A 19,529-nucleotide genomic window follows, 5' to 3' on the forward strand; every position below is an offset into this window, starting at 1 on the left:
CTCACATCCCCTGTCCCCAACATGGCAGCAGCGCCAGGCAAGAAGGGGTAAAAAGCTCTTTATTTGAAACTCCAGGGTGGGGAGGGCATTGGTCTCTGACCAGAGGCCCCCACAGTCCAGTTTCCCTACAGTTCATAGCCAGCCCCCGCCACACAGTCCAGCTGTGCCCTACTGGCGGGTGGGTCAGACCTGCAGGTTGACAAAGGGTGCAAAGCCGGCCATGTCCTGCAGCAGCACCAGGGCCTGATGCAGTGGCGGCTCCACGTCGATGTCCACGCCACGCTTCCGCAAGCGGCTCAGGCTGGGCTCGGCCACATGGTGGCAGTGCCGCACCCGCAGTGAGCGCAGCGCTGGGCAGTACTCGGCCAGTGTCCTGGGGGAGGAGGGGGGTGAGGCTAGGGGCATGGAGTCGTTAGTCAAGCCCCTGTCTCCCTCCAACTTGGGGCATACGTTTTCCCTCCATGCAGGAGGGAGGGGGCCTGGGTTGGGGTCATACACTCAATGCCTCCAGTGAACCGGAGACTTCCTGTCTCTTAAAGAGGGAACCTGCTGCTCGGCTCCACCTGGGATTGCAAGGTTCTCCACTTGTTGAAGAAAAGCCAGAAATCTGACTTTGTATGTGAAATCTCCCAATGTGTAAATAGCGATTCAAAGAGTTTTTAAACTGTGGGCTTTCTGGTCTAGGCAATTCTAGAGGCCTTTCCTGTTCAGAATCGGGGTGCCGTGGTAGCAGAAAGATCCAGAAACCCCAGTTCTGCCTTTTGGCAACTACAGCCCACGCCTACACCCAGAGGCTAAGTGTTGCCTCCTCCCATCCCACCGACCCCAGGCCCAGGCACCTGACGCCGTCGCTTCCGACGCGGAGGCAGCCGGTTAGGTCGAGGTGCTCGAGTTCTGGGCAGTTCCGAGCCAATTCCTGGACAGCGGTGTCCCCCACATTGGCGTTGACCGCCAGCGAGAGGCTGCGGAGGCCCGCGCCGCGCCTCTGCGCCAGGTACACGATGGCCTCATCCTTGAGCTGACGGCAGGCGGTGAGGTCCAGTTCCTCAAGGGCCGGACAGCGGTCGGCAAGGCCCCGCAGCGCCAGCCCGTCTACCCAGTCACAGTGTGCGAGCGACAGGCGCTGCAGGCGGGGGCAGCCCTCGGCTAGCGCCCCCAGCGCGCGGCGGCTCAGTTGCCCGCAGCCTGCCAGCGCCACACTCCGCAGCTGCGGATTCCGTGCCAGCACCGGCACCAGATCCTCGTCCGACAGCCATTCGTGACACGGCGCCAGCGCCAGCTCCTGCAGCCCCTCGGCGTCCCGCAGCAGCCAGGCCAATGCAGCCCGCGGGATCTGCGGACCCACCTGCGGGTGGGGAGGCACCTCGACTCTCAGCTGATCCCGGGGCCCGGGCAGGCGCTGCCTATCCAGCCCTGAGTTCTTTCCCGGCAACAGCCTGCCCTCGGGGCTTGCCACCTGCCCTCCCAGGAGAGACCCCACGCGCCCTCTGAGTTGATACCCAGTACTCGCCCTTTGAGAATACTTCCCGCTGGATAGATCGCTTCCCGGCCATTCCTGGAGGCCCAAGGGGGTCCGGAAGGGTAAACAGCCGGGTTGGGAGCTGGGCTGGGGGCGGGGCGGGGGCGGTACCCAGACGGGGGCGGGGCTCCAGCCCCTGGCTCACCTGAGCGGCGTCAAATCGGCGAAGCCCCGCCAGGTGCAGCTGCACTAGTGCCCGGAAGGCCCGGCTGACGCGTTGCAGCCGGAGCAGCTGGCGCAGCGGCACCAGGCTCAGGACATGTGGGAGCAGCACGTCTTCCCAGGGCAGGTCCAGGAGCCTGCGGGTAAAGGGGCGTTGGCGGCGGCGGCCCCGGGCCGCTGTTACCTGCTAGTCCGCCTCCGTTGTGCTCCTGCGCCCCGCCTCCTAAAAGCGGCCCCCAAACCGGCCCTGGTTCAGCTTCGCTCCCCGAGATCCTTCTCTCGGTCGGCCCCTCCGGTGCTCGGTACCTGACGGCTCCCGGCTCTTGCTCCCCTCCGGACGGCTCCATTGGTGGCTCCATCGGCTGTCTATTGCGCGTGCGCAATAAGGTCTTCTCGCTTTGGCCTTTGAGCAGCCGCAGCGAACCCGCCTCCTTGGGCTGTAGAGACAGACCAATTCAATCGAGTGTCGTCTCACTGAGGATCCTATCTGAAAGCGTTCAGGATGGATCCCGAAACTGAGGGCGGAACAGACCGGTGGTGTAACATCAGAGCTCTCCTCAGCTACGTGGCCTGAGACCTGAAGCTGGAAAACGTGATGGTGCTGCAGAGACTGGCTTCTTTTTTCGTCTTGGGCCAGTGGCCGCCTCTGAGTGAAGTGGTGATGGGAAGAGCAGGCAAAGCCAAATACGGAAGGGGCGGAGCCAGGACTCCAAGTTCGGGTCCTACCCTATGCCCTCTGGTCGCTTTTAGCGACTTTGAAAAAGGGGAGAAATTATTCCACCTCTGTCTGGCACGTAGTAGGTGCCCAGTAATTGGAGAATGAATTGAATGGGCGAAGCTAGAGTTTTCTTTTCTTCATCAAGCCAACTTGCCAAAACCTCCCATTTGTGGTTAATTTTGAAGTACAGGACTATGCAGCCCCTTCCATTCCCGGATGATTTGGAGTGGGTTTACACCTTGGGGAGAGAGATGTAGGGGGCGCTGAGAAGGACTATATCTCCGGCTGGGTCCCTTTCCTTTCCCCAGGAGGTCTACAGTCCTGAGAAGAATTAGTGCTCAGCTCAGCCCGCCGGGAGTACTGCTTCTCAGTTGGCCTGGGGGCTTAGTTGTGGGATATGGGGCCGGCCCACCCTGGGGCAGTGACGCCCCCGAGCTCTAGGCTCAGACTCGGGGCTGCTCTCTCATCGCGTCCCCAGGTCCTAGTTCCAGGGTCGGCTCCCCCGGAGCAGTGCTTTTCCCATCAACCACTGGTGGGGAGGGTGTGAAGAACGCCGAGGGCTAACCCTGTCGCTGAGAGCTGCCCCCCTACCCCCCAGGAGGGTTGCCCTCTCCCTTCGCGCAACCGCCTCACCTGCCTCTTCATAGCGAAAACTACTTCCCGTTCATGATCTCATCAGGGGTTCGGGCGCTTCACTTTAAAGATGAAGCCGAGGCCCTGGAGAGTCGGCGCCTTGTCCAGGGTCAAGCGAGTCGGGATAGAGAACTCAGGCCTCCTGGTTTTCCCAGAATCCCTTCCAAACTCCCCCATCCCCCAGTGCAGCGAGAAGGGAAAAGCTATTCGCCGGGAAGGATCAAAGAGGGTCAACTTGGGTGAGGGAATTGCTCCCTCTTCTTCAGCCAGCTTGGGGAGGGAGTAGCTGGGAGGGCCGACCTCTGCTAAGGTAGAACCACAGGGCCGCGCACCACTTCGGGCTGCGCGCCTCCTCCCCCTCCCCATTTTGTTTGAGCCTTTGCGCCTGCGCAGTGCGACAAATCTGGCGCTGTCCCCTTCAGCACCACGCGGAGCCCGTGCCGCCCCTCCCCGCGGTGAGCCCCGCGCGCCCCCGCCTCGCACGTCCTCGCGCCCCCTGGCCGCCCGAACAGACCCCTTCTTCCTTCCGAGGTCACCACTTGCCTGCCCTGGCATTCCCAAGGAAAGCAGTTGCCATAATAGCTCTAGCGGCGCCTTCTTAAAATACCTGGGCCCTCTTCTACCTTGGCCAAGGGCACAAAGGTTGCCTGTCCCCCACTTCCTCCAGTCCCACTTCATCCCGTCTAACCTCTTACCCCGAGTCGGGCAGTAGACCTAACAGGCAGCAAACAAGTTCTTTCTGAAGTCCGACTAACATCCCTCCTGCTGCATCCTGGGCGAGTGGTTAGGGTTGGGTCTCCTGGGTCCGAGACTGAGAACCCCAGAGGGTTTGAGGTGGCGTTCCCTAGATCTCTCTTCCATATGTTGGTCTCCTGGGTTTAGGGGGCGGGTCTGGTCGACACCTATACCGTGTGCTTGGCGCGGCCGCGTGCTGGTGGGGGCGGGAGTGCGTGTGGCATGTAACAGGTCATGTGGCAACCTCCTCGGGACACGCGTGGGGTCTGGAGCGGGACAGGCGTGTGCAGCTGGGTCCTGCATGTGCCTCAAGGGGCGGTGGACGAGAGGGACGTGGACACGATTGGGGTGGGGCACGTGAGGGTCTGGGGAACAGAACTGGGGGTTCCCTACTTCCTCCCCCTTGTCAGGGGCGGGTCTCAGGTTGGCGGGAGAGCCCAGCAGGGATCTAGCGTCGAGAAGGAGGGGCAGCCTCCGGGGCTCAGGGCCCCAGGAGAGGGCGAGGGGGTGGGTGGGGGGATTAGCTCTGCCTGAGACGCGCGTAGGGGGGGAAGGGGAGGGACTGAGAGGCGGGCGGGCCTGGAGCAAGCGGGAGCAAGCGGGAGCCGCGCTGCCTTCACAGCTAAGCTGGGCCCAGCCTCTCCCCTGCCTCTCCTCGGCCCCAGCTCCTGGCGAGCAGCGGTGAGTACTGAGGCGGCTTGAGCCCGGGCTGCACTGAGGAGGAGGTGGGCCCCGACTGAGCTTCAGGAACCTGCCTGGCAGGGTTGCTGCTCCTGACTTCTGCCCCTACCCTGCATTGCCACCAGAAGCCCCTTTTACCCCTTTATGGTCCCACCTGGGCTGGACAAGATCTGTCATACCCCTGGGGGGCAGAGGGGAGAGGGGTCTGGTGCAGCCTTCCCCCAGAGACCAATGACTGGTGGGGGTTGGGGGAGAGGGTGTGTGCCTCTGCTTGAGTATGTATGTGAGTATGCATCTGTATTTGTGTGTGATTGTGACCAGTAGGTCTCTGTGAGTGTCTGATATGCCTGTGTCTCTGTGTGCATTGGAGAATGAGGGCCCCTGTGTATATCTGGGTATCTCTTTGTGTGTTCCCATTTGATGACAGTGTGTGTGTAAAACAAGCATGTGCTTTTCCATTACACGCATTTTTTGTTATGACTGTGAGAGTGTATGAGGGTGTGTCTTTGAGCAGTGTGTGTGTGTGTGTGCCTGTGTCTATGTGTGCTGGAGAGTGTTGCCTATGAATGTGTTTAACTGTGTACTGACATTATTTGTCTTTATGTACATGTGTGTTCATGAATGTGTGTACCTGGGTGGAGAACAAGAATGTCCCTTTCCCATTCAGCATGGATGTATTAGGGGTAGGGGCCTCTGTTTAGGGGCTTCCCCTTCACCCTATGCCTCTCAGCCCCTCATGGTCCCTATATAACCCTCCCCCTGCCATCCCTCCTTCTCCTTCCAGGGGTCCTGAGTTCTATCTCCCTGAGTGAGGGGCCTCCATGAAAGGGACTATGGGGGGAACCCTGGCTGTATGGATGGTGATGGTTAGCTGAGACTCCTGGTTCAGAGGATGGGGTAACAGCCTTCCCCTTCCCCCACCAGAAGTAACTCCAAAATGCCACAATGACTCTAGGCTCCCTCAACTTTTGAAATAGTTGAGGTGATGCTCAGGGCCCCTCCCAGTGTGATGCTCAGAGCCCCCAGGCAGAAGGAGAGGAGTCAAGGGCTTGTTGAGGGTACAGTTCTTTTCTCCCCAGGCTTCCATGGAACTAGCCCAAGCAACAGGCCTGATTACCCCCAGGGGTGGGATCAATGATGCCAGATTCCCAGGGTGGGCTAGGCCCCTGGTGCTCAGCTGCCCCAGCCAGCTTTTCCCTCCCTATCTCTGCTCTCCTGCCCATCCAACTCCCTGGCAGTTCACTCCCTGCACCCCTTCCTCTTTTGCAGGCCTGTCTGAAGAGCATGCTGCCCCCTCACTCCCCGCCTGGCCTCGCCATCCCTGCCCCCCCAGCCTGACCCCCGGCCCCAGCATGGCCCAGGGTGCCATGCGCTTCTGCTCAGAAGGCGACTGTGCCATCTCCCCACCACGATGCCCACGCCGGTGGCTCCCCGAAGGCCCGGTGCCCCAGAGTCCCCCGGCCAGCATGTATGGCAGCACAGGCTCCCTGCTACAGCGGGTGGCAGGTCCAGGTCCCCGAGGCCGGGAACTGGGACGTGTGACGGCACCCTGTACACCCCTGCGTGGCCCCCCCTCACCCCGTGTTGCTCCTTCACCCTGGGCACCCTCTTCACCCACTGGGCAGCCCCCACCAGGGGCCCAGAGCTCTGTGGTCATATTCCGTTTTGTGGAGAAGGCCAGTGTGAGGCCACTGAATGGGCTACCTTCTCCTGGAGGCTTGAGTCGGAGCTGGGACCTGGGTGGGGTCTCTCCTCCCAGGCCCACCCCAGCCTTTGGGCCTGGCTCCAACCGGAAGTTGCGGCTGGAGGCATCCACATCAGACCCACTCCCAGCAGGAAGAGGCTCAGCCCTGCCTGGCAGCCAGGGCCTTTCACATGGTCCACCAGGCCAACCTCAGGTTGGGGCAGATGGCCTTTACTCCTCTCTCCCCAATGGACTGGGGGGCCACTCTGAGCACCTGGCCACGCTATTCCGAGGAGCTGCTGACACTGGACTCCTGAACCAGGTATGTCGTGACCTCCCTGGAACCCCAGAGTCCCAGCAAAGGGGCGAGGCTTGGCCCCTTGGCGATATTGGGCCTGTTGGCAGTTCACTCTGAATCCGTCAGTCTATCCTAAATTTGTCTCTTTCTTGCCCTCTGTGTTTGTCCCTGTGTCTCTGCACCTCTTTCTTGGTCCCTGTGTGTTTTTCTTTCTGTGTTTCTGGTTTCTGTCCTGTTTCTGTGTCTCTGTATGTCTGACTTTATCTTTGGGTGCCTGTGTCTCTCTCTTCCTCCTTGCCTTAGGGGGACACCTGGTTCTCCCCCCGGGAAGTCTCTTCTCATGCCCAGAGAATTGCTCGAGCCAAATGGGAGTTCTTCTATGGCTCCTTGGACCCCCCCAGCTCAGGTAAGGTCTGAAACTGAGGCCAGGGGAACAGGGCCAGCCTTCTGCACAGCAGCTGAGGTGGGGTAGGGAGCCTTCCTTTAAACCTCCCCACTCCTTTCCTGGGCTCATGAGTCAGCTAATGCCTCTCCAGGCCTCAGTCTTTCCTTCTGTGTTATGATGGGGGGTTGCGGGATGGTGGCTGGGTTGGGCCCCTGGAGGGAGGGGATGACAGGATATCAGGGTCATTCCTTGGAGTAGAAAAGACTGGTCTCCCTCAGGCCCCTCAAATTTGTTTGATAAGAACTTGATTTGAAATGAGCTCCACTGGCACCAGGAATAAGCTGAGTTTGTAGCAGGAGAAATGGTGGCTAGACAGTGAAAGAACTTCCTGCCAATATGAGGCAGTGGGGGAGAGTTCCTTCCTAGAACAGAATCAGGACAGGGTGCTGACCTGGATAACCTCCTGACCGGGATGCCTATGCATACTGCAGGTGCTAAGCCCCCAGAGCAGGCCCCCCCATCTCCACCTGGGGTGGGCTCAGGACAGGGCTCTGGGGTGGCTGTGGGGCGAGCAGCCAAGTACTCCGAGACGGACCTGGACACAGTGCCCCTGAGGTGCTACCGCGAGACCGACATCGATGAGGTGCTGGCTGAGCGGGAGGAGGCTGACTCAGCCATCGAGAGTCAGCCCAGCTCTGAGGGCCCACCTGGCACTGCCCGCCCACCTGCCCCACGTCCAAGCCCATGCCTTGGCCCTCATTCCAGCCTGGGCAGTGGTAATGAGGACGAGGATGAGGCAGGTGGGGAAGAGGATGTGGACGACGAGGTGTTTGAGGCCTCAGAGGGGGCCCGGTGAGTGGGGGAGTGGGAGAGGAAAGTGACTTGCTCCTTCCCACTGGCCCAGAGGCCGAGCTGGGGTCAGAGGGACTGGAAGGGAGACGAGAAGCTGGGAGGGTCAGGACCAAGCTGGTGGTGCTGACAGGGTGGTGTAGCAGGAGAATCGGGACAGGGGCCTGAGGCCTGGCAGAATAGTGGGGGGGTATCAGCAGGAACCCAGGAGGGTAGGGGGCAGCCTGGATAGAGGAGGAAAGTGGTACTAGTGAGGAAGCAGGGGCAGGGTGAGAGGCCAGAGGCCAGAATCAAGCCTGGAGGGGTGGGAACATCAATCTGGGTCCTGGATCCCGGTGGGAGAGTGGGGAGTGTGGGGGCTTTCCTCTCCCTCTCACACCCCATTGCAGCTTGGAGCCTCATCTTCTTCTCCTAAGATGTTGCCAGAAATAGAAATGGGATGGCAGGAGGGGAGAGGATCAGGGAGAAGGAGGAGAAAGGGAGATTAGCGGGGAGGGAGAGAGGAAGGGATTGGGTGCTGGGGCGAGGTTGTGCTGGGTTGCCACAGGCGCACTGAATAGCTTGGCGAACGCTGTGGTGGGGCCTCTTACCCAGGTGGCTCTTTTTAGGGGAGGTGGGGGCCTGTGAAAAGGAGATGATAAGCCCCTTCACAGAGTCGGTATGAAAGTTCAATGAAATGCCACCCAAGAGTTGTTCCCTGTGCACCTGATCAGAGATTCTCCCTGCCCCTGCAGGCCAGGCACCCGAATGCCTCACCCTGGGCCTCTCAAATCGCCTGTGCCCTTTCTACCTGGGACCAGCCCCTCGGCTGATGGGCCTGACTCTTTCAGTTGTGTATTTGAAGCCATCTTGGAGTCACATCGGGCCAAGGGCACCTCCTACACCAGCCTTGCCTCGCTGGAAGCCCTGGCCTCACCTGGCCCAACCCAGAGCCCCTTCTTCACCTTTGAGCTGCCTCCCCAACCCCCTGCCCCCCGGCCTGACCCACCTGCTCCTGCCCCACTTGCCCCTCTCGATCCGGATTCTGGTACCAGCTCTGCTGCCGATGGGCCTTGGACACAGAGAGGGGAGGAAGAGGAGGCAGAGGCTGGAGCCAAGCAAGCCCCTGGGAGGGAGCCCCCTAGTCCCTGCCGCTCAGAGGACAGCTTTGGGCTGGGGGCAGCACCCCTGGGCAGGTGAGTGATTCCTTTGGAACATTCTGGGAATGTCTGCTCCAAGGGCCAGAGCCTGAGTGCGACGATGTAGTTGATATTCCTGACCCTGGATAGGGTGATTAGGGGATGCTGGTGCCTGTTTTCCCATTTGGAGGACTACTTCCATTGGCCGTGAGGGGGAGCCCCTCACAGCCTGCCCCCTTCGTCTCAGATCCAGTGACTTGAGAAACCATGATTCAGGATTGAAGGGTCCCCCAAGAGCACCCTCCTTTCTCTCCAGGAGGGCCCTTCCCTCCCCAGACAGAGCCTCTAACCTGCTTAGAAGTCTCGTGACCTTAGCCCCACCCAGCCTGGAGGCTTCTCCCAAAGATGCAGCCCCCAGCTCTCCCACTGCCTCCCTCCCATGTTGCCTCCCCTTCCAAGCAGGAGTCTCTCACCCTTCTCCAGGAAGTCCTTTCACCAGTCTAACCTTTCTGCTCTCCCCTCTGCCGGCTACCCTCTCTGTCATGGAAGCCATAGCAACAGAAGGGGGTGGCCAAGGAGACAGGGTTGCTTAGCAACCAGGAGTTTCCGGCCTCTGTCTCTGGGGTGACAGGTGGCTTTGCGAATAGAGCAGCTGGGGTGGGAAGGGAAGGGGAGGAGGAGACAAGGGATGAGGGGATTCAGTCTGACCCCCAATTCCCTCTACCCCAGAGCCTACTTCTTTGCGGGTAGAAGAGAAGGACTAAGGGAGAGGTTCCTCTCCCTAAAAGGCCAGAGGAGGAAAGACAAAGGAGTGTGAAGGTGTCCCTGCTGCCCTCAAATCTTTGTTTGACCTTCCACTGTTCCTCCCTGGGAGCCTATCTATCCCACCTTTGCCCATATTTTCAGAGATAGAGGACTATGTTTTGAGTAGGGCCAGTGTGGGGACAGGGAATCTATGTCTAGTAGCAAACTAAGGGAGCTTTAGGGAAGCAGCCAGAACGCCCATAGCAGCAAGATGGATGTGGGTTAGATTTGAGGCAGGACTTCCAGAGAGAGGTGGTAATGATGGAGCTAGCTGGTGGAGGGAACCTGCACAATCTCTTCCTCTGGAGAAAAGAAAACTGGCTTCCCCACGTCCCAGTCTCCCCTTCTCTGTCTTCCGGTCTGGAGGCATAGGAAGAATCTGGATGACCCCCAGAGGGCATGCCCCACCTCTGAGCTGGTGTTCTACCCTGGCAGTGAACCACCCCTGAGCCAGCTGGTGTCTGACTCAGACTCAGAGCTGGACAGCACAGAGCGGCTGGCCCTGGGAAGCACAGATACCTTGTCCAATGGGCAGAAAGCAGACCTGGAGGCTGCGCAGCGCCTAGCTAAGAGGCTCTACCGACTAGATGGCTTCAGGAAGGCTGACGTGGCCAGGCACCTCGGCAAGAAGTACAGCCACTGGGGTGGGATTGAGAATGGGGGGAGAGGGGATGCATCTTGTGGGCAGTACCTCCACATCCCCTCTATCTAATGCTCCCAGGTGTCTAGGTAACCCCCACCTGGCCCCCTGATACTTCCCCTTGAGACTCCACCTGTCTCTCTGCCCTGCCCACAGCAATGACTTCAGCAAACTTGTGGCTGGCGAGTACCTCAAGTTCTTTGTTTTCACGGGCATGACTCTGGACCAAGCTCTCAGGTGGGTGTTGAGCCCTTTGAGGGCAGCCCCCTCTCTCCAGGCCTGGTGTGCCTGGCCTCAGCTATGCCTCCTCTGAGCCCCTGTGCCTCCCCTAAGCTGCCCTGATGTCACCCTTCCCAAGCTGGCTGGGCATGGTCAAGAGCTGGGGCTGCCTGGTAAGGAGACCTTGGATGGGGTGACGTGCTCCCTCTCCCCCTCTCCCCAGGGTGTTTCTGAAGGAGCTGGCCTTAATGGGTGAGACCCAGGAACGGGAGCGTGTGCTGGCCCACTTCTCCCAGAGATACTTCCAGTGCAATCCTGGAGCCCTGTCCTCAGAGGGTGAGGAGGCCGGGGGCAGGGTTTTCCCGGCTGGTTACTGAGGCAAACGGCACTGCGTGTGTGCATAGCAGCATGAGTGTGTGTGCAGGAGTGAATGAATGCACAAGCTTGCAGGCATGTGAGCATTTCTGTGTGCAGGCAGCGCTGACATGGCTGTGGAACTTTCCATGTGGGCAGGCATATTGCTAGAGTCCAGTGTGTGCTGTGAAGAGGCAAGCAGCAGGTGTGTTTGCATGTCATCGTTCACATACATGTACAAGACAGTGCTTGGCCTGAGTGGGGATTCTGTTTGGCTGCACTGGTCTGCATAACTGTGTGAGGCCCACCTGCTTGTATTTAGCACATAGACATAGAGGCATGTGGGCGTCGGGGGCAAGCAGTGGGCAGCCCCCAGCACCTTAGGGAGCTGGGGAGGGTGACCAGAGAAGAGAGAGAGGTTCCTTCTGAGGGATCTGCTGGAAAAGAAAGGTCTTTGCTTGGGATCAGGGTGTCACTAATGGGGTTCAGGACTTACAAAAATATGATTGTGGGCCAAAGGGCGTCCTGAAAATGGGCAAGGGATGAACTGGAAGTTGGGGAAGACAGCTGTGGGAAGAGTCCCTGGGAGATGGCCAAGACTGAACATCAATTCTCCCCTAGACGGTGCGCACACGCTGACCTGCGCCCTCATGCTACTCAACACAGATCTCCACGGCCACGTGAGTGGGGGGCTGGAGGGAGGTAGCCTGGAAAACAGACCTGGTCCAGAGACTTCGAGGCCTGGGAGGCTAAGGGTCTCGCCAAGCTCACAGGCCTCTGTGCCCTCCCTTAGAACATCGGGAAGCGCATGACCTGCGGAGACTTCATCGGGAACTTGGAGGGCCTCAACGAAGGCGGCGACTTCCCCAGGGAGCTGCTCAAGGTGGGGGGCGGGGCAGGGTAGAGGTTGCTGGAGGGGAGGGTTAGGGGACCTGTCAGCTGCATTGGAGGGAGGTGAGGTGAGGGGCCGACCAGCCGCCAGCTCCTGCCGCGGGAGCCTGGGCTTGGTGACTCAGCCTGGGGACCGCCCCCTCCCCCCAGTCCCGACACGTAGGCTCTCCTCTCCCGGAACATGCGCACTAGCGTGCAGTCGCGGCCACGCGCAGCGGGGGAGGGGAGACGGATGTCGAAAACACGTGATCAGGCAGCCCTGGACTCTGCTTTTGCCTTTATCAGGGGACGTCTTCCTGTGTTCACTGAGGATGGGAGGGGGTCCCTGCAGGGGGCGGGGTCACACAGATACACCACTTCGTTCCTCCCCTCCACCTCCTGCCCCAGGTTATAAAGCCACAAAAGCCTCCCAGGTACCGCTGCGCTGGAGGAACTCGGAGGTAGAGGGACAGGAGAGGGACGATGGCTTTTCCAAGGTCTCGCAGCGAGTTAGCGCCAAGCTGGGACTAGATACAGCGCTTCTGGCTCCCTTGTGGGCAGGTCCCGCGCCCAGGGGTCAGCACTTGAGGGGTTAGCTATACAGAGGCTGGGTGGAGAATGGGGCGCCCCGGTCCCATGGGTTCACTCATTTCCCTGGTCCGGTGGTGTTTCATCCAGGGAGGCCTGGACTCACTTGAAACCCCTAGGGTTGGCAGGGTTTCTGGGCCACCAGATACATGTGACTGCGCAGGAGTGTCCTTGGGCCTGTTTGTGAGCATGGGGTGTGTTGGGCTTCTGAGTTTACGAATGTCTCTGAGTGGGGGGGGGTCCATTATGAGTTGGGGGTCATTGAGATGGGGTGATGCCTGAGTTGAGTTGTGTATGTATGATTTAGGGTGTTGGTGAATCAAGGGGGTTTGTCTGACTTGGGGTGTGTTTGTGCTTTAGGGCTTATGATTTAGCGTGTGTGTCTGAGATGGGGTGTAGGTTCGGTGTTTATGTATGTTGGGGTGTACATCTACGAATTGGCTGTCTGATTTATTACATGTGTCCATGAGTCGGGGGTGTATGTGAGTTAAAGACTATAAATTTTGAGATGTGCATCCGAATTTATAGTGTGAGTTGAGGTGAATGTGAATTGGTGCATCTAGCTAGTGGGATGTGTGTCTGTAAACTGGGATTTGAGTACGTGAGTTGGGGTATATACACGGGCATTTGAGGTAGCTAAGGGTCGTTGGGTTGGATGAGGCCACTGTGATTCCGTGGCTGCCTCCATCCTGTGTCACCTTTATGCCTCGCGGCCCCTCCTGGCTTGGTAAAAAAGGGCCGCAGAGTGGCGTTCCGACCTCGCCCCTCTCTCTCCCGCCAACCCTGACGAGCCAGGAGGGAGTTCCAGACCCTGCAGGGTCTGCCCACCTCCACAGCCCCAGGCGTAACGTAAGGGCTCCGAGCGAGCGCAACCTCCCAGCATTCCCAAAGCAGCCCACCCCCACGCAAGTGCCCCACTGGCCTTCCCAGGCCCCTCCTCCGTGGCGGCCGCGCTGCGGGCCCCCCTCTCGGTCGGACGCCTCCAATTTGCGCCGTCCCCGCCCCCAGCCCTCGCCCTCCCCTCCCCATCGGCGCCCCCCCTCCCGCTCTCGCCGAGCTGCAGAGCAGACAGCGCCGCCGCCGCCGCGCGCTTCGTGCGTCGGTGGGAGCCGGGCCGGGCTCGCGCCGGGCCGGGCCGGGCCGCTCGCGCCGGCTGTCGGGGGAGCCGTCCGCGGGCCGTCGGGGGCCGAGGGCGGGCGGGGGCATGGCCGGGGGCCACGGCGCGCCGGCCGGGCCAGCATGATCGGCGTCAACAGCATCCACAGCAGCGCCGGGCGGCTGCGCTCGCGCTCGCTGTGCTCCGTGCGCTACGGGCGCACCCACCGCGGCGCGGAGACTCTGTGCTACGGCTGGCCGCAGCGCTCGCGCAGTCTCAAGCCCGTGCTCTACACGGACCTGGTGGTCAGCCGCCTGCAGAGCCGCAAGAAGAAAAAGGCGGTGAGGGCGTTGGGGCCGCGGCCCACGCCGGGCTGGGGGGGCGACCGAGGGAGTTGCCGAGGGCGGCTCAGCTGAGGGGGTGGCTTGAGGGCGGCACTGAAGGCGGCATGAGCCGAGGAGGACATCGGTGGGGCTGAGGGGGGAGCCCAGCAGGGACAGAGCCGATGGGTAGCCAGGGGTGGGCATGGACTTGAGGGGGAAGGGCACAGACCCTCGGATCAAAGTGGGCATTTCAAACCAAGGGGTCTTTGGGTCTTCTAGATGGGAGTATGACGTGGGGCTCAACAATGGGGTTTAGGACTTTCAACGAAGACCTGGTTGTGGGCCAAAGAGGGTCTTGAGAGGGGGCAGACAGAGGATGAACTGGAAGGCTGGAGACAGGGACTGCAGGTGGGACCTCAGTGGCCACTTCAGCCTCCTGGCCAGAGAGTTGGAGACTGAGGGTTTAGGGTCTGAGCTCTGCTGGGTTTGGGCTGGGTGTGTGCTGGGAGGGCTGTGTGTGTATAAGCCTGGGTTGTGCTGTGTGGGGGATGGAGGTTGTGGGGTGTACCCACCCCCAGACAGGGTGTGCTTATCTGGGATGCTTGGCTAGCCTTGTGGCTGGGCATGGCCGTGGGCAGTGAGAGAGTCAGAGAGTGTGATGTGTTGGAGGGGTGCTGTGTCCCATCGCGGAGAAGGTACCGACGTCACCACTGCACCCAGCTCACACGCAGGCAGCATCACACGCCACACGCTTAGCCCAACACGCACATGCCAGGGACACACCCACTCACAGACAGGCTGGCAGAAGCGCCCCCACAGTGGGAGGCACTGGTGTAGCCCCATGTTGTAGGCCACTCCCAAGAGTCCCCTATGCCACTCCTGGAGCCCCTTCTCTCCTCTGAGACCACCCCAAGGCCCCCACAGGTACTCCAGGCCAAATATACAGAGGCGAAGTGACTGGTTTAGGAGCACACAGGGACTTTAGGGTGTGCAGCGTTTGAAAGCTAAAACTACTGCCTTTTAGACTAGTGCTCACTCCCTAGTAACATGAAGTATGGGAGTGGGCAGGGGGTTGGACCACCCTGGCATTTGGCTTGATGGGGCTGTCTGGGTTAGGGGAAGCTCTCAGCTTGTCTTGGGGTTGGGAGCCATGAGAGTGTGTTCTCTATTAGCCAAGGAAGGAGGTGACAGGGTGAGTCCCTGTTCCTAGGCCTCAATTTCCCCATATACTCTGTGTGGGTTTATCCTGTGGAAAAAGGCCAGAGCACACTGTTGGGGAAAGAGCTTCTTGGGCTGCTCTTTTCCATTCCCTCTAGGGTGGTTCTTCCACCCAGGATCTGAACAGGATGACCCTTAACAATAGCAATAACATTAAAGATAATAATAGCAGCTGCCATTTACTATGTCAGGATGCCCTGCGCTGATTGCTTGCCCTACGTTAAACACTTATTACCACGTTTGTTCTCCCCATGGCTCCTTGCCCAAAGTCATGCAGTTAAAATGGCAGAGCTGGGCCCGGGTCCTAATCCTCTGTTCCAGAGCCTGTGTTCTTGGTTGTTACACCCTGCTGCCTCCCCCTCCCCAGCACAGTTCTGTCTCCTCCCCCAAGTTGGGAGGGAGGGCTCTAACTCTGGCATTGGGGTACATGATGCACTGCCCCCACAGGATTGACCCAAACCTCCCTGATTTGTTCCTCCCTTCCCAGGCCCTGTACAGCTCCATCAAGAATGAAAAGTTGCAGTGGGCCATGTGAGTCTTGGGGCTGTGAGGGGGGGTGGGGATGGACTGTGGGGAAGGGTCTGCCTGGAGAAACCAAGAGTGTGAGGTAGGCCCTGTGAATCCTGGGGCCACGGGGCAGGAGGTGGGTGAGGCCGCAAGAGGCAGTGAGGCTACCTCACTTCCTTCTTTGGAGATGCCTGCCTGTACTCGGGCTTCTGTGTCTTGTCTCTAGCTGGGTTGTTATGACAAGCTGGGTTGGGGTGGGTGGCCACTGTCAGCTGGCCAGGGAGGAGGGTGTGGAAACAAAAAGGGGAGGTCCCTTGGCAACCCAAGTGGGAAAGCAGAAGTCTCTGGAGGTAGGGCCCTAACCAGTAGTGCAAGAGCCCCCTCTTGGGTCCTAGGGAGCCCAGGGTGTCACAGAACAAAGGACTACATTGTCTACTCTTGGCAGCCTCAGTGGAAAGAGAGACTCAGAGTAAGTTTGGAAGAGGCTGAGGGAAGAGGTCCAGTTTTAGCCTGGGATCCTCCAGTCTGAGGGTAGAGCCCTCACCTAAATGGTCAATAGATCACTCCTATTTGCTGGTATCTGCTGAGAGTCCAGTCACTGCTCAGTTTAGCTGGGAGCTCCCAGTCCGCAGGAGGGAAGACCTCAGAGGAGGCAGAGCTCAGGCTTGGGGTGCAGGGAGAGATCAGCGAAGGCTTCCTGGAGGATTGGGACTTGGGGCAAGCCTTGAAGGAGGGGGGAAGTATTTGTTTGGGTAAAGAGAGAAGCTGATATTTGGGAGACAAGTATGTGGTGGCTGAAATGAGTGTAGGGTGGGGAGACCAAGAGGCGGCGGGCCTGGCTGGAATGGAGAGTAGAAGGAGAAAGAGACAGCGTTGGCAGGGATGTAGCATAGGCTCCATGTGGGAGGCAACAGGGAGCTACTGCAGGTTTCTGAGTGAGGGAGTGACAAGACAGATGATATGTTTAGATGGCATCTGACCGAGCCTGCAGACCAGGATGTACCAGGGGACCACTAGGAAGCTACTTCTACCACCATTTAGCCAACGAGCCATGAGCAAAGCTTGGTGCTAGGTGTGGTTGAGACAGCTGAGTCAGACATGTGTCTGCCCTAGTGGAACAGGGTGTGAGGGCTGGGGATGTGTGTGCAGAAATGGAGAGGCTGGGGCAGGTTACATGTGAGGTGAGGCAGGGATAGGCCTGGCCCTACCCTTGGGAGCTCCAGTCTGAGGGAGGTGACATGCTGCCTCCCAAGTCCTGATCTGAGCAGGGAAGCTTCAGCTATACCCTGGGGAGACCTGGTCTGAAGCGGCAGATAGGGCTCTGGGAGCCTCAGGTTGACGGGAGCCACACCCTACAAGAGGAGCAGTTCCCCACCCCCATCTCCATCACCACTGGAGGAGCCTTCCTGGGTGGAGGCCAGGACTGAAGAGGGGGTTGTGGCTCCACAGCCAGCCCCCTCTGAGGTGATCACACCTGCAGAGACGAGGAGGAGCTGAGACGCTCTCTGTCTGAGTTGGCCGACCCCAACCCCAAGGTCATCAAGAGGGTCAGCGGGGGCAGTGGCAGCGGCTCCAGCCCTTTCCTGGACCTGACTCCTGAGCCTGGGGCTGCAGTCTACAAGCACGGGGCCCTGGTGCGAAAGGTGCACGCAGACCCTGACTGCAGGAAGAGTACGTGGCTGGGTGGGAGGGTCTGGGGGATGGTTGGGAGTAGGCCTGAGTCAGGCTCCCCTGACCTGTCTTCCTCCCCGCAGCACCTCGGGGCAAGCGGGGCTGGAAGAGCTTCCACGGAATCCTCAAGGGCATGATCCTCTACCTGCAGAAGGTGCGGGGACAGCCCAAGGGGTTGGGGCTGAGCTGGCTCAGGGGAGTGCGGGGGGGGGCTGGGCTGGGCCAGGCTGGGACTGCAGCCAGGACAAGATGGGCACCCCCCAGGAGGAGTACCAGCCCGGGAAGGCGCTATCAGAGGCAGAACTTAAGAACGCCATCAGCATCCACCACGCGCTGGCCACACGTGCCAGCGACTACAGCAAGAGGCCCCATGTCTTCTATCTACGCACAGCTGACTGGCGGGTCTTCCTCTTCCAGGCCCCGTGAGTTTTCCTCTTCCTGCCAATCCCAGACCCCTTCACCCTACTCTCAACCTGTTCCCCTCCCTTGTCCCTGGATTGCCTCATTCCTTCTCAGGCCATACCCTGAGCCAGGACTAGCATCCCTGGACAGGAACCCTGGGCCCAGGTCCCAAATGGCTGTGTTGTCTCCCCAGGAGCCTGGAGCAGATGCAGTCCTGGATCACTCGCATCAATGTGGTGGCTGCCATGTTCTCTGCACCCCCCTTCCCAGCTGCTGTTAGTTCCCAGAAGAAGTTCAGCCGCCCTCTGCTGCCCAGTGCTGCCACTCGCCTCTCCCAGGTACCCACCCCCCCAGCTCTGTCTACTTGGTGCCAGTGGGATGGAGGGGGGCAGACTGCACTCAAGGCTGCAGTGTACGATTACCTAGATGCCCACTACACCAGGACACTGGTCATGGAGGTGAGCAGAGGCTGTAATCCAGTCTCCACTCCACTTGCCAAGCTGTTAACCCAGACACGGTGCTTTGTTCGCCCAAAGAAAGGGACACCTTTTTAAAAAACTTACACAAAGGCACTGTATTTGCTAGTGATCCTGACCAGCTACCCCTGGCCTCTAGGAGGAGCAGGTGCGGACTCACGAGGCCAAGCTGAGGGCCATGGCAAGTGAGCTGCGGGAGCACCGGGCTGCCCAACTAGGCAAGAAGGCCCGGGGCAAGGAGGCTGAGGAGCAGCGGCACAAGGAGGCCTACCTGGAGTTTGAGGTGAGCCTCCCTGCCTGGGCATCTCTTGGCTCCTTTCTCCATCAGTGGGACCTCTGCATCTCCACACACAGCTCAGACTAGTGGTTAAGGACACAGATTCTAAGAGTGGGACCAGCTGGGTGACCTTGGGCAGGTTGCTTAATCCCTCTGACCCTCAGTTTCCTCTTCTGTGGGACAGGGGTAACATTCCATTTCCACCAGGGTAACGAAGTGAGATGCTGTCTGTCAAGTGCTTGGCTTTCTCAACTCTGGTAAAGGCTCAGAAACATTAGCTGTTACAATTGGCAGTCTTGAGAGAGCCCAGAGAGGGTCACCGACTTACCAGGGGATCATGTCACAGTTCTTGGGGGCTTTTGGGGCTTCAGAGGTAGGCAAGAACCTGCTATCACGTAATCCTCTTTGGCCTCCCTCCCTGGTCTAGATGGGGGTGGGAGGGACAGAGGGTGGAGAGCAGGCTCCCAGCCCTGACCCTCTGCCTCAGAAATCCCGCTATGGCACATACGCAACGCTGCTTCGGGTCAAGCTGAAGGCGGGCAGTGAAGAGCTGGATGCGGTAGAGGCAGCACTGGCCCAGGCTGGGAGCACGGAGGATGGACTCCCCCCACCTCATTCCAGTCCTTCCCTGCAGCCCAACACCTCCAGCCAGCCCCGGGCTCAGTGTCATGGCTCAGAGGCTCGGGCAGGCGCAGGCAGCGGACGGTGGAAGCCCTGAGTCGGGGGTGGGTGTGTAGGGGGGTGGTGCCCATTGGGTACCTGCATGACATGGCCCCGCCTAAGCCCGGGCCGGCCTCGGGCCACCCATGAGGGCCCCTTGGCTCAGGGCCCGACCGCGCCGGACGCGGTGTCCGGGGCAGGGCAGGGCTAGGCCATGGGCCTCGGGAGCCTAGGCTAAGGGCCCCTCTGAGATCCCCTTTTTGTGATAATGTTTTGCACTTTTTCGTATGGGGGGCTGGGGCGGGAGGGGCCAGGGCTCCTGGACTTTTGATGCTTTTTTTCTTTTGTGGGGGAGGCCTGACCTTTCTGCTTTCTGCTGAGACCACTCCCACCCCTGACACCAGCAATCTCCCTCCATCCTGGGGCCTGGCTCAGACAGAGGCCAGGAGTTGGGGCTAGCTGGTTTTCCCTCCTTCCTCCCTGAGGGCTCACCCTCTCTCTTTCCAGAGGCAGAGGAAGGGTGTCCATGCCGAGGCCCCCATACACAGGCTGGGGGCAGCATGGCCTTGCTTTCCCTCCTTCAGTGGGCCCTGCCCTTGTACAGCCTCCACTCCCATTAAAACTGCTCTGGACTTGCTGGCT

The 19,529-nt window shown here is 59.8% G+C and overlaps 2 protein-coding genes across 7 annotated transcripts; one reads left to right on the forward strand and one right to left on the reverse strand.

Annotated features, from left to right (window-relative positions):
- Positions 1-42: 42 nt before the first annotated feature.
- FBXL15 (F-box and leucine rich repeat protein 15) lies at positions 43-9,324 on the reverse strand. Of its 4 annotated transcripts, none has more exons than XM_014851867.3 (5): positions 9,256-9,324; positions 1,988-2,118; positions 1,665-1,818; positions 840-1,345; positions 43-373 (listed from the first exon to the last, which is right to left on the reverse strand). In XM_014851867.3, the coding sequence occupies exons 2-5, from the start codon at positions 2,038-2,040 to the stop codon at positions 184-186; spliced, it is 903 nt and encodes a 300-aa protein (XP_014707353.1). In that variant the 5' UTR covers positions 2,041-2,118; positions 9,256-9,324; the 3' UTR covers positions 43-183. The 4 variants fall into 4 exon arrangements, with proteins under 4 accessions (XP_014707353.1, XP_070340570.1, XP_014707330.1 ...); XM_070484469.1 differs by lacking the exon at positions 9,256-9,324 and adding an exon at positions 3,728-3,965; XM_014851844.3 differs by lacking the exon at positions 9,256-9,324 and adding an exon at positions 3,033-3,405.
- Positions 3,434-19,524, forward strand: PSD (pleckstrin and Sec7 domain containing). 3 transcript variants are annotated; one of them, XM_070484400.1, is made up of 18 exons: positions 3,434-3,487; positions 4,390-4,448; positions 5,718-6,454; positions 6,734-6,836; positions 7,307-7,667; positions 8,399-8,839; positions 10,022-10,216; positions 10,383-10,463; positions 10,669-10,781; positions 11,421-11,479; positions 11,593-11,682; positions 15,382-15,425; positions 16,882-17,072; positions 17,156-17,226; positions 17,337-17,494; positions 17,668-17,812; positions 18,090-18,233; positions 18,715-19,524. In XM_070484400.1, exons 3-18 carry the CDS (start codon positions 5,801-5,803, stop codon positions 18,943-18,945), a joined length of 3,081 nt encoding a protein of 1,026 aa, XP_070340501.1. In that variant the 5' UTR covers positions 3,434-3,487; positions 4,390-4,448; positions 5,718-5,800; the 3' UTR covers positions 18,946-19,524. The 3 variants fall into 3 exon arrangements, with proteins under 3 accessions (XP_070340501.1, XP_014707299.1, XP_070340509.1); XM_014851813.3 differs by lacking the exon at positions 3,434-3,487 and having other exon boundaries at positions 4,312-4,448; XM_070484408.1 differs by lacking the exons at positions 3,434-3,487; positions 17,156-17,226; positions 17,337-17,494; ... (1 more) ...; positions 18,090-18,233; positions 18,715-19,524 and having other exon boundaries at positions 4,312-4,448; positions 16,851-16,990.
- Positions 19,525-19,529: the final 5 nt, after the last annotated feature.

This window comes from Equus asinus, chromosome 2 (genome assembly GCF_041296235.1).
Source record: "Equus asinus isolate D_3611 breed Donkey chromosome 2, EquAss-T2T_v2, whole genome shotgun sequence".
In the NCBI taxonomy this organism is placed as follows: Eukaryota; Metazoa; Chordata; class Mammalia; order Perissodactyla; family Equidae; genus Equus; species Equus asinus.